The sequence below is a fragment of the Cetorhinus maximus genome, chromosome 1, assembly GCF_964194155.1.
Source record: "Cetorhinus maximus chromosome 1, sCetMax3.hap1.1, whole genome shotgun sequence".
Taxonomy (NCBI): Eukaryota; Metazoa; Chordata; class Chondrichthyes; order Lamniformes; family Cetorhinidae; genus Cetorhinus; species Cetorhinus maximus.
Genome location: NC_135879.1, coordinates 234,474,234 through 234,488,391, shown reverse-complemented (window position 1 = coordinate 234,488,391; position 14,158 = coordinate 234,474,234). Strand labels below are relative to the sequence as shown.

Here is a 14,158-nt window from a genome sequence, read left to right as displayed (position 1 = left end):
GATTCTTCCACAAGAGGAAACATCCTCTCCACATCCCCCCCTGTCAAGACCTCTCAGGATCTTATATGTTTCAATCAAGTCGCCTCTTACTCATCTAAACTCGAGCGGATACAAGCCTAGTCTGTCCAACCTTTCCTCATAAGACAACCTACCCATTCCAGGTATTGGTCTGGTAAATCTTCTCTAAACTGCTTCCAAAACATTTACATCCTTCCGTAAATAAGGTGACCAATACTGCACACAGTATTTCAGATGTGGTCTCACCAGTGCCCTGTACAACTGAAGCACAACCTCCCTACTTTTGTATTCAATTCCCCTCGCAATAAATGATAACATTCAATTAGCTTTCCTAATTACCTGCTGTACCTGCATGCTAACCTCTTGTGATTAAATAGTGTATTAAATTCAAACAGGCTGAATTCCACATCATGACATTTAACTTTTGCACCAACCTTTGTACAAAATAAATCACTCAATAATATTTTTTCAAAAGAATGACTTTTTAAAATATTCTGGCAAACAACTAAAAAAAATGCAAAATGGAACAAACAGGGTAATAAGGTAATACCATCTTTAGGATTTTGAAATTTGTACATTACATCAAGTAAATACAACTAACAGTCGCTGTGTAACATAGCAGTGATCAGACAGTAAACAGACTGGAAAAAAAAAGAGGAGGTGCCAGTCCGAAGAGTGTCTCTGTTTTGAAAAGTGTACAAGAATCCTGCCAGAAGATCCTGCCAGAAGATCCCCAGGAATATTCCATTAAAAATAAAGTGAAAACATTATAGGAGACCTAAGGAGTCAACATAAACAGCCTCAGTGGGAGCAGCTTTATTATAAATTAAATATTCTGGACTGTTTCAAAAAGCTACAGTCAAGGATCTTGTTCTGGTTCAAAAAGATCAGCACGACACGATTGCTTAACTTGCTCCAGATGAGGAGGTCAAACTTCACTATTCTGCTACAGCCGCACTTCCAGACCCACTTGGAAAAAGTGCCAATCCAGGTTTCTCGCGGCACAATGGGATTAGATGCTGACCTTTGGTCCTGGATCAGAATCCAACCAGAGCGATGGTTACTGGTGTCTTCTCACTAAACACCCCACTCGTAATAAAGTTGAGCATCTGGTTGAAACTTTTACTAAAGAGTTAAGAGCTACTTACATAAGACAGAGCCAGGACTGTTGGTACTGAACACCAGTCGCTGTTGCAGAGACCCCTTGAATTGTGTTTGACAGGAGGTGCACTGGAACAGAAATACAACCTTGTGATTAAACTAATTCACAGCACAATATAGGCTACTCCCATAGACTTGAGCGTCTGAGCTATGCTAGGTGTGATAACTCAGAGGCAGTTTACAGTTTCAGCATTACTATAGTGACCTGCTGTAAAATATCAAAACGCTTCGGACCAAATCTCTTGAGCTATAGGCTATCTTATCAAAAAAAAAGGTTTTGCATTCATATTAACACCTTTCACAACCTCAGGATGTCCCAAAGCCCTTTACAGCCATTGAAGTTTTGAAGTACTGATTTAATGTAGGAACTGCTGCAGCCCAGCAAGCAAGCTCCCATAACCAGCAACAAGATAATGAGCAGATAATCCGAATTTTTAATTTTCATATTACCCAAGACCCAAGGAGAACTCCCTAAATCGACTGCCGCGTCTCCCATATTACAATAGTAGCTACACTTCAAAAGTACTTCATTGGATGTTTTGAGGCATCCCGAGGTGGTGAAAAGTTCTATTGAAATGCAAGTCTTCATTTCTTTCTTCTTCAGACAGGGGATCTTTGAAGTCCACCTGAAATGGAAGAGGGGCTTCAGTTTAACATCTCCCTTTGAAAGAGTGCAGCGCTCCCTCACCACTGCTTTGGGAGTGTCAGCCTCGATTATGTGCTCAACTCCCTGGGTTGGGGCTTGAACCTACGACTTTCTGACTCAACGGCTTGATTATATTTGGGCTGCTGAGAAGCCAATGCAAGTTATCCTTACACAGAGCTGACAAACATCATGTGTAGAATCCAAGTCCTTACAACTAGTCTGTCGCTACGCTCTAATCAGGCAAACTTTTCACTCTTAAGTATCTTTCTATTAATTATTTATTGGGTGGGAATGATTAGTGAATAGAGTATGCGACACATATTCCAACACCATCAGGCCAATAGGATATAACAACATAACAACCCCCTTGCCATTTCCACACCAAAGCCCCACAGCTGACTGTCATGATCTTGTGAGAAATCAATTTAATCTCAGTTTATCGGCCGGGGGCTGGTCCCATAAAGTGCAGCAAAATATTTAAAATTACAATGTTACAAGAATTTTATACGGGGAGGCAAGGTTCTCTTGCTTTAACTGATGACAACTTGCATTTATATAGCACCTTTAGCATTGGAAAACACTTCAAGGTACCTCCAGGAGTGTTACCATACAACATTAAAGGGAGATGGTGGTTTTGTGGTAATGTCACTTCACTAGTAATCCAGAGACTCAGCTAATGCTCTGGAATTATGGGTTCAAATCCTATCACAGCAGCTGATGGGAATTTAAATTCAATTAATAATGCTGGAATTGAAAGCTAGCCTCAGTAATGGCAGCCATGAAACTACTGATTGTCATAAGAACCCATCTGGCTCACTAATGTCCTTCAGGAAAGGAAATTTGCCTGCCTCACCCAGTCAGCTATGGATCTGGAGTCACATATAGGCCAGTGTGGTTGACTCTTAACTGTCCTCTGAAATGGCCCAGCAAGTCACTAATTTCAAGGGCAACTAGAGATGGGCAACAAATGGTCTTTGCCAGCGATGCCCACATCCCATGAAATTGAAAAAAGAGTTTAAGGTAGCGACATACACAGAGATTTTAGAAAGGAAAGAGTTTGGAGTTGGGCAGCAATTGGAAAGCAAGGGATTTTTTTTTGAAATGGAGGAGCAGGATTTTGAAGGGGAGAGCGATATTGCTGGAGGAAAGCGTGTTGGGACATTTTCCCACCAAAAGGCACTATATAAATGCAAATTATTGCGCACAAGATGCATACAAATCTGCACCCTCTAATCTGAAGGAGAGAAAATGGAGGCTGTACCAGAGGAACAACAGAGGCTTAAGACTCAGACCAAACGGGTCAAGGGCAGAGATAAGATGGCAAGTTGACAGCAGCAGAGAAATTGTGACACATGGAGGGACAGATGCAAAGAAATGGTAATTATAGGAGATTGAAGTGAGAGTTTAATGCCACCCTCAGGATTAATAGGAGGAGGAGGAGGATAAGCAGATATGGAGGGAAGAAACAGGAACCTTTGACCAACCATCACCCAGCAGAGCAAAAAAGGTCCAGTTGGAATCTGTAGATCCGGGAACAAAAATCAAAGTCAAATGAAGAGAAGCAGAGAATCAGCCAAGATATTAGTGATGCCAACAAATCAAGAAAGTTCTTCTTCAGAACGAATTCATGGGCCATTGCGGTAACATATTAATTACCGCTGCCTTCTTGCAAAGTGCCTGAATCGGTGAATAATCCGGTCATGACTTCGTCAAAGTCACAATTGGGCTCTGCGTTTTCCGACTCCTCCACGACATGCTTGAGCATCTCTCGCAGAACATCGTCGAGCGACAGGGCCGACACGTCCAACAGGATCTTGGCCTTCGCGAGAAACCCGTCCAAGTCTCGGTGGGCTCGCACCTCTTCATCAAAGTTCTTCAACTTCAGGTACTGCAAGGAAAACAAAACAGGAGACACACACTCAGGCTTCTCTCTTTTAAGGTGGCAAAATGAGGAGATTAGAGTTTCGAAAGCTTTGTTTCCTCCAAAACCAAAAAGAAAAAAAACATATGTGAACAGAAGGCATGGCTGCTAAATTTGCTGATGATACAAAGATAGGCAGGAAAATAAGTTGCAAAGTGGACATTAGGAGGCTACAAAGGGGTATAGGTGGGTTAAGTGACTGGACAAAGATCTGACAAATGGATAACAACGTGGGAAAATATGGAATTGTCCATTTTGGCAGGAAGGAAAAAAAAGAGGAATATTATCTGTATGGCGAGAGATTGCAGAGCTCTGAGGTGCAGAGGGATCTGGGTGTCCTAGTGTATCAATCGAAAAAAGTTAGTATGCAGGTACAGCAGGTAATTAGGAAGTAATCAGATCAGCCATGACCTTATTGAATGGCGGAGCAGAACTCAAGGGACTGAGTGGCCTACTCCTGCTCCTAATTCGTAAGTATGTAGGAAAGTGTTTATTGCAAGGGGAATCGAATACAATAGTAAAGAGGTTATGCTTCAGTTATACAAGACATTGGTGAGACCACATCTGGAATACTGTGTACAGTATTGGTCTCATTTTTGAGGAAAGATATAAATACGTTGAAAGCAGTTCAGAAGATTTAGTACATTAATTACTGGAATAGGAGAGTTGTCTTATAGGGAAAGGTTGGACAGGCTAGGCTTGTATCCACTGAAGTTAGAAGAGTAAGAGGTGACTTGATTGAAGCATACAAGATACTGAGGCGTCATGACAGGGCAAATATGCAAAGGGAGAATCTAGAACTAGGGGTCACAGTTTAAAAATAAGGAGTTGCCCATTTAAGACAGAGATGAGGGGATATTTTTTCTCTCAGAGGGTAGTGAGTCTTTGGAACTCTCATCATCAAAAGGCGGTGGAAGCAGAGCCCTGGAATATTTTTAAGGCAGAGCTAGATAGATTCTTGATAAGCAAGGGGGTGAAAGGCTAGAATGTGGAGTTGAGGTTACAATCAGATCAGCCATGATCAGACCATGGACTCTCTCCTCTATCTTTATCCCTTTTATTCTTTGAAAATCCTTTGTCAAATTTATTATTTACTTTTATTCATTTCCCCCCAACCACCTCCCCCACCAGCCCACCCCCAAAAGGGCCATCTGTCACTTGTTTCCATGTTGTTCTTTCAGAGTGCTGACTCTTGTTCTGCTATCTTACCTTTACGCCACTATCAGCATCTTCTTAAATTATCACTATTACCATTAACACTCCCTTTGTCTTATGTCCATGACATCTTTGTCAGTCTCTCCTTAGCCCCCACCTATCGGTGACCTTCCATTTTGTTTCACTTGCTCCACCCAGCCTTAAACAGTATAAAATCCATCTCATTTCTACTTTAGCTCTGAAGATGATTCATATGGGCCCAAAATGTTAATTCTGGGCAGGATCTTCCGGTCGGCGAGCGGGGGTGGGGCCCACTCACTGACGTATAAAATCTAGGATGGAACTCCCAACACCATTTCCATTTTCAGGTCGGCGGCGGCACAGCCAGGTCAGCTACGCGCCCGCCGACCTGTCAACAGCCTATTGAGGCCATTGAGAAACTAATTCAAATCAGTAACGGACATGCCCGTCCAACCTTAGGGTTGGTGGGCAGGCCGGGAGCCCTGGCGGGCTTCAGAAAAAGCATGAAACCTCATCCACCGGCGGGATGAGGTTTCATGAGGGTTTTTAAATTTTTAATAAAGATTTCAATAACAGTTATGGACATGTCCCCTCATGTGACACTGTCACATGAGTTGCGACATGTCAGGGAAATTTTTCTATCGTTTGTATAACAATTTTTAATTCGGAGCCTATCTCCCTGAGGCAGCACTTAGCCTCAGGGAGATCAGTGCGCTCTTTCACGCGCATGCGCGGTACAGCGCACTCCCGGCTGAGGGAATCCCCCCTCTGCCCGCACAGCACTTCCTGGCGGACGTCACGCTGGGCAGGCCTTAATTGGCCCGCCCACGTAAAATGGCGGCGCACGGGGGTGCCGATCGGAGGCGCGCCCACCCACACCTACCCCCCAATGGCGGGAAAAGTTTTCCCTCTGTTTTTCTCTCTCCATAGATGCTGCCGGACCTGAGTTTTTCCAGCATTTCCTGTTTTTGTTCCAGATTTCCAACATCTGCAGTATTTTGCTTCTATGTTAGTGGTTAATCCCTTGCCCCGATTTATAAACCCTTCACCATCTGCTGTCTTCCCCCTTTCCCGGAACTTCCACTGAAGGAACAAATGGTACAGGTAAGAGGAGAAAAGCAGCAATTCTCCACCAACCCCCCTCCCCTATAGCAGCATGGTGTATGTGGGTCAATGTTGGGAGGTTACAGAAAGCATCAGCGCTGGGGAAAAATGGGAATGCTCCACCAAAAAGAACCACTTGCATTTATACAGCACCTTTAACATAGTCAAATATCCCAAAGTGCTTCCACAGGAGAAATTTAAAACAGTATTTGACACCGAGCTACATAATAGGACAGGTGACCCAAAAGTTTGTCAAAGAGGTAGATTCGAAGCAGATTTTATAAAGTGAGAGAGGGGCAGTGAAGTTGAGGGAAGAAATCGCAGATCTACGGGCCCAGGCAGCTGAAGGCATGTCAATGGCCGAGCAATCAGGAACAAAAAAAAAAAGAGGACGCACAAGAGGCCAGAATTGGCCGATTATCGAGCTGTTGGTGTTATTGAGAGTAGTAAGATGAGGAGGAAGACAAGACCATGGTGAGGGGAGGGGTTCTTGAAAACAAGAATGTTATGGATGGGAGGGCTGCTGGTTCGAAAGCCTGGAGAAGGTTGTTTACTAGGATTGTGTGGAGTTCAGGGACCAAACAGATAAGAACATAAGAAATAGCTGCAGGAGTAGGCCATTTGGCCCCTCAAGCCTGCCCCACCATTCAATACGATCATGGCTGATCTGCCCCAGGCCTCAACTCCTCTTTGTGCCAGATCCTCATGACCCTCAACTCCCCGATATTTCAAAAATCTATCTACCTCCTCTTTATATACTTTCAGTGATCTAGCCTCCACAACTCTCTGGGGTAGAGAATTCCAGGCTTTCACTAACCTCAGAAGAAATTCTTTTGTATCTCAGTTTTAAATGAGTGTCTCCTTATGCTGTAACTGTGTCCCCTAGTTCGAGATTCCCCCATTAGTGGAAACATCTTCTCAACATCTACCCTGTCAAGCCCCCTCAGAATCCTGTACATTTCAATGAGATAACCCCTCAGTCTTCTAAACGCCAATGAACAAAGGCCTAACCTGTTTAGCCGTTCTTAATAAGTCAACCCCTTCATCCCAGGAATCAGCCTAGGTAATCTCTTTTGAACTGACTCCAAAACTTTCATAAATATGGGGGCCAAAATTGTACACAGTACTCCATGTGCAGCCTCACCAATACCCTGTACAGTTGTGCCAAGACTTCCCTATTTTTAAACTCTTAAGCCCCTAGCATTACAGGCCAAAATTCCATTTGCCTTCTTAATTACTTGCTGCACCTGCATGCTAACTTTGTGTTTCATGCACAAGAACACCCAGATCCCTCTGTGCTGCACTTTTTTGGAGTCTCTCTCCATTTAAATAATAGTCTGCCTTTTGATTCTTCCTAACAAAGTGCATGACCTCACACTTTCCTACATTAAACTCCATCTGCCAAGTTTTTGCCCACTCACTCAACCTATCTATACCCCCATGCAGATTCCTTATGTCCTCATCACAACATGCCCTCCCACCTATTTGGATACATTACACTCTGCCCCCTCCTTCAAGTCATTAATATAGATAGTAAATAATTGAGGCCCTAGGACAGTTCCTTGTGGTACTCCACTAGTTGCTTCTTTCCAAACTGAAAAAGACCCATTAATCCCAACTGTCTTCTGTGTGTTAACCAATCCACAATCCATGCGAATCCATTACCCCCAATACCATGAGCTCCTATCTTGTGCAATAACATATTATGTGGCATCTTATCAAATATCTTCTAGAAATCCAAGTACACTACATCTACCGGTTCCCCTTTATCAGCTCTGTTTGTTATACCCTCAAAGAACTCCAGCAAATTATGTCAAACATGATTTCCCTTTCACAAAACCATGTTGACTCTGTTTGATTGCGTTAAGCTTTTCTAAATGCCCTATTTCTTCCTTAATAATGGACTCTAGCATTTTCCCAATGACAGATGTTAGGCTGACTGGCCTATAGTTTCCTATTTTTGTCTCCCTCCCTTCTTGAACATGGGAGTCACATTAGCAGTTTTCCAATTCGCTGGGACCATCCCGGAGTCCAGTGAGTTCTGGAATATTTCGACCAATGCCCCCACTATCCCTTGGATACAGGCCATCAGGTCCTGGCAACTTGTCTGCCGTTAGTCCCATTAGTTTGTCAAATATTTTGTCCCTTATGATAGAGACTGTTACAAGACCTTTCCTCTCATTAGCTCCTTGCTTATCTGGTATCTTCAGGATGTTTATAGTATCCTCCACCATGAAGTCCAATGCAACATACTGGTTTAAATTATCTGCTATTTCCCTGTTCTCCATTGTCAATTCTCCAGTCACATCCTCCAAGGGTCCCACGCTCACTTTAGCCACTCTTTTCCTTTTTACATACCCATAGAGGCTCTTGCTGTTTGTTTTTATATTTCTTGCCAATTTACTTTCATAATCAATTTTCTCCCTCATCAGTTTTTTAGTCATCTGCCGCTGGTTCTAAAAAAATTCCCAATCCTCTCGCCTACCACTAGTTTTCGCTGCTTTGTATGCCTTATTTTCATGAATGGATACTCTCCTTGACCACCATTGTTAACCACGGGATGGTTCGTCCTTTTTGACAAGAACAAATTTTTGCTGAGCGTTATGAAATATCTGCTTAAATGTCTGCCACTGCTCATCCACTGACCTTCCCCTTAGTCTATCTTCCCAGCCCGCTTTAGACAACTCTTTCTTCATACCTCTAATTGCCCATTTTTAAGTTGAGGTATGTTACTCGCCCTCAAACTGAATTTGAAATTCTACCATGTTGTGATCGCTACCCCCTGGAAGATCCTTAACCAAGAGATCTCTTATTAATCTAACCTCATTACACATTACTAGATCTAAAATAGTCTGTTCCCGGGTAGGTTCTACAACGTATTGCCTTAAGAAACAATCCCTGATGCGCTCTTCCACGTTACCCCTGCCAACCTGATTTGTCCAGTAAATATGCAAATTAAAATCGCCCATGACAATTGCAGCACCCTTCTTACACGCCTCCATTATTTCCCAATTTATACTTTGTCCTACAGTGAGGCAACTCTTTGGGGGCCCTACAGACGACTGACACCTGTGACTTCTTCCCCTTGTTATTCCTCATTTCCACCCAAACTGATTCCACATCATAATCTATGCCACCTATATCACTACTCACCACTGCACTGATACCTTGCTTTGTTAACAAAGCTACCCCACCTCCTTTTCCCTTTTGCCTATTTTTCCGGAACATCGAATACCCTTGAATATTGAGTTCCCAGTCTTGGTCACCCTGCAACCACATCTCTATAATAGCTATCAAATCATGTTCATTTATTTCTATTTGTGCCATCAACTCATCTACCTTGTTACAAATGCTGCATGCATTCAGATAAAAAGCCTTAAGCTTTGGATTTTTACCGTTATTACTCACTCTGGTTCTAATTTCTGCTGCACTCTTCTGCTTATATTTTCTTCCCCTTCCCGTCACATTTTATCGTTTGCCTCTTCACTACGCTGTACCTCTGCTCTCATTTCTTTTTGATTTTTTTAACATCCCTTTAACTGAACCCTCCCCCCAATTAATTAGCTTAAAGCCGTATCTACAACCCAAGTTATACGGTTCACCAGGACACTGGTCCCAACAGAACAGCTCTCCTTCACCAGTACTGGTGCCTGTGCCCCAGGAATCAGATAAAAACAAAAAAACTGCGGATGCTGGAAATCCAAAACAAAAAATAAAAAAAACCTGGAAAAACGCAGCAGGTCTGGCAGCATCGGCGGAGAAGAGTACAGTTGACGTTTCGAGTCCTCATGACCCTTCAACAACTGTACTCTTCTCCGCCGATGCTGCCACCCCATGAATCAGAACCCATTTCTCCCACACCAATCTTTGAACCACGCATTTACCTCTCTAATCTTATTTACCCTACGCCAATTTGCATGTGGCTCAGGTAGTAATCTGGAAATTATTACCTTTAGTCCCTCAACAGAACCTCTTTCCTAGTCTTACCCATGTCGTTGGTTACCTACGTGGACCACGGCAACTGTATCCTTCCCCTCCCACTCCAAGTTCCTCTCCAGACCAGAAGAGTTGTCCTTAACCTTGGCACCAGGTAGGCAACACAGCTTACCTGCTCATTCATTTTGTGATGGGAACACTTAATTGACTAACACTCCCTCCCACCCAACTCCTCAGGTAAATTGTGCTGAACCTCCATCCTTTAACACTTGATGGCATCTACAACCTCCTCCAGGATAGGTGTGGAGGGGGAGCTTTGGTTGGTCACACGGTATTAGTGTCCCATCCATTCCGATTTAAAACGGATCAAAAATTGCCACAGCGATAGTGGGAGTGCAAGTGATAATAACAAAACCCAGCAAATTCCACAGACTGGGGTGCCAATGTTATTCGGCCACAAGTTTCTTAGCTTTCTTCCCCCCCCCAAACCCCCTAGAGAGCATAGTGTCAGTCCAAAGCTCCACATTTGTATCCCTGTTAAACTGGAAAATTCTAGAAACAACAACTGACACATTTTCAGTACAAAAACAAAAAACTACTGCGGATGCTGGAAATCCAAAACAAAAACAGAATTACCTGGAAAAACTCAGCAGGTCTGGCAGTATCGGCGAAGAAGAAAAGAGTTGACGTTTCGAGTCTTCATGACCCTTCAGCAGAACTGAGTAAAGGGCAGTACAGGTCCAGGAGAGGTAGCTGCAGTTTAAGGTGCTGTTCACGCCCCCAAATCATTTCAGCATTGAAGGTGCAGTTATACCAAACATTCTGCCCCTGCTACCACAGAAGGTTAAAGTAAAAATTGCAGGAATTTCCCTTAACTCTTCTGGGGACACTTGCACCCTATCGCAGCTACGTGCCAATAGTGACTCCCCTCACCTCTTGCCCCAATTTCCAAAAGCATTTTCTTTCTCCCCAACCCAGGCCGCCGGCCATTTTCAATTTTTTTAATATATCTACTCATGGAATGTGGGCATCGCTGGCTTGACCAACATTTATTGTCCATTCCTGATTGCCCTTGAGAAGGTGGTGGTGAGCCGCCTTCTTGAACCGTTGCGGTCCATGTGGTGTAGGTGCACCCACAGTGCTGTTGGGGGAGGAAGTTCCAGGATCTTGACCCAACGACAGTGAGGAAATGGTGATATATTTCTAAGTCAGGATGGTGTGTGGCTTGGAGAGCAGCTCCCAGGTGGTGGTGTCCCTGTGCATCTGCTGCCCTTGTTCTTCTAGGAGGTAGCGGATGTGGGTTTGGAAGGTGCAGTCGAAGGAGCCTTGGTGAGTTCCTGCAGTGCATCTTGTAGATGGCACACACTGCTGCTACTGTGCACAGGTGCTGGCGGAAGTGAATTTTGAAGCTGGTGTGTGGGGTGCCAATTAAGCGGGCTGCTTTATCATGGATGGTGTCGATCTCCTTGAGTGTTGTTGAAGCTGCACTCATCCAGGCAAGTGGGGAGTATTCCATCAGACTCCTGACTTGTGCCTTAATGATGGAGAAATCAGGAGGTGAGCTACCCACTGCAGAATTCCCAGTCTCTGACCTGCTCTTGTAGCCACAGTTTTATAACACCCAGCATGTTGATAGTGGGAGACTCAGCAATGGTGATGCCATTGAAATTCAAGGGGCGATGTTTAGATTCTCTCTAGTTGGAGATGGTCATTGCCTGGCACTTGTGTGGCGTGAATGTTACTTGCCACTTGTCAGCCCAAGCCTGGATATTGTCCAGGTCTTGCTGCATTTGAACATGGACTGCTTCAGTATCTGAGGATTCGTGAATGACGAACATCGAGCAATCGTCAGCGAACATCCCACTTCCGACCTTATGATGGAAGAAAGATTATTGATGAAACAGCGAAAGATGGTTGGGCTGAGGACATTACCCTGAGAAACTCCTGCAGTGATGTCCTGGAACTGAGATGACTGACCTCCAACAACCACAACCATCTTCCTTTGTGCTAGATATGACTCCTACCAGTGGAGAGTGTTCCCCCTGATTCCCATTGACTCCAGTTTTGCTAGGGCTTCTTGATACCACACTCGGTCAAATGCACCCTCGATGTCAAGGGCGGTCACCCTCGATGTCAAGGGCGGTCACCCTCGATGTCAAGGGCGGTCACCCTCGATGTCAAGGGCCGTCACCCTCGATGTCAAGGGCCGTCACCCTCGATGTCAAGGGCCGTCACCCTCGATGTCAAGGGCCGTCACCCTCGATGTCAAGGGCCGTCACCCTCGATGTCAAGGGCCGTCACCCTCGATGTCAAGGGCCGTCACCCTCGATGTCAAGGGCCGTCACCCTCGATGTCAAGGGCCGTCACCCTCGATGTCAAGGGCCGTCACCCTCGATGTCAAGGGCCGTCACCCTCGATGTCAAGGGCCGTCACCCTCGATGTCAAGGGCCGTCACCCTCGATGTCAAGGGCCGTCACCCTCGATGTCAAGGGCCGTCACCCTCGATGTCAAGGGCCGTCACCCTCGATGTCAAGGGCCGTCACCCTCACTCACCTCAGAAGTTCAGCTCTTTTATCTGTGTTTGAACCAAGGCTGTAACGAGATCAGAAGCTCAAAGGCCCTGGCGGAACCCAAACTAAGCAGTGATCACCTCACAGGCGCTGAGTAAGTGCCACTTGATAGTATCAACAGCACTTTCCATTATTGTGCTGATGATCGAGAGTAGCTGATGGAGCAGTAATTGGCTGGTTTGGATTTGTCCTGGTTAGATTTGCTCTAAATGGACAAGACACACCTGGGCAATTTTCCACATTGTTGGTGGTGGATGCCAGTGTTGTAAATGTACTGAAACAGCTTGGCAGCAAGTTATGGAGCACAAGGCTTCAGTACCATTGCCAGAATATTCCCAGGGCCTGTAGCCCTTGCAGTATCGAGTGCCTTCAACCATTTCTTGATATCACATGGAGTGAATCCAATTGCCTGGTGGGAGGTGGCTAGACAAACTAGATAGAGCTTTCAAAAGATCCAGCACATGCATGAGGGACTGAATGGCTTCCTTTGGTGCTCCATGGTATTATAATTCAACTGACCCGGTGCTCTGATGCAGGGAGCTCCCATCTTGCACATTTTATATCCAAACCTGAATTCAGTTTTCTTTTTTAAAAAAAAGACACTAAAATAAAATTACCCCGAAATTCAAAACATGCCGTACCTATTTGCAAGAGTCAAGTCTGCATCTAATCCTGATGCAAGCAGATTTTTGGCATTGCACTCACACAAATTACTCAGCAACAGTACAAAAAGTCCTGTTATACACAACTCTGGTCAGCTTCCTTGCACTGTAATAACATATTTTTTAAAAAGGCCCTTTAATCAGAATTCTCTGCAATGGTTCAACTTTTAAAAAGAGATCCTGATGGGAAAACGACTTGCAAGGCCTTGCACAAGATGGGCATGTTGTTTACATCATTGGAAAGGGAGACTGCTTTAATACAATTTAAACTTAAACACGCATACGCATAAAAAGTGTTCATTCCTTCGACTATTAAACAAGGTCACTGTAATCAGTATACTCCATAATTGCCCTTGAACTGAAATATCCTAACAAGCCACTCAGAAGGCAGTTAAGAGTCAACCAAATTGCTATGGGTCAAGAGTCACATGTAGGGTGGCAGATTTCCTTCTCTAAAGGACAAAGGTTTTTACCACAATCGATGACAGTGGTCATGCTAAGCATTAGCTTTTTCATTCCGGATTTTATTAACTGAATTTAAATTCCACCAGCTGACGTGGTGAGATTTGAATCTGTGTCCACAGAGTTTAACCTGGGCCTCTGGGTTCCTAGTCCAGTGACATTATCACTGCGCCGCCATCTCCTCCCTCCCCCACAATCAGAAGTTAAGCATTTTATAGGGCAGGGAAGAAAATATGACAAAGGAGCACAGCACATACAGACAGCACATGCTACAATCTTCAAACATCCAAGGGGAACAACCCCCATGAATATAAAACTCCTGGAGATCCCATAGCGTAAGTTCGGAGGACAAGGTTAGCCATCTAGAGGGAAACCACACCGCCACCGTTTTGTTAATACACAATTACAGGGGCAACGTGCTTGACAAGGGGTGAACACAGAAGCAATATAGAATGCTAAATCGATCAGTCATTGGGCTCAATGCAACATGTCCCACGCAAAG

The 14,158-nt window shown here is 44.4% G+C and overlaps 1 protein-coding gene across 2 annotated transcripts in view; it reads right to left on the bottom strand.

The window, feature by feature from the left end:
• Positions 1-14,158, bottom strand: part of slc4a11 (solute carrier family 4 member 11) — a 232,749-nt gene that overhangs the window by 102,623 nt on the left and 115,968 nt on the right. For both annotated transcript variants that reach the window (XM_078554605.1, XM_078554596.1), the window contains exons 5-6: positions 3,482-3,713; positions 1,167-1,248 (exon numbers count right to left, since the gene is read on the bottom strand). In XM_078554605.1, the coding sequence (XP_078410731.1) occupies positions 1,167-1,248; positions 3,482-3,713 (314 nt within the window). The remainder of the gene's footprint in view (positions 1-1,166; positions 1,249-3,481; positions 3,714-14,158) is intronic.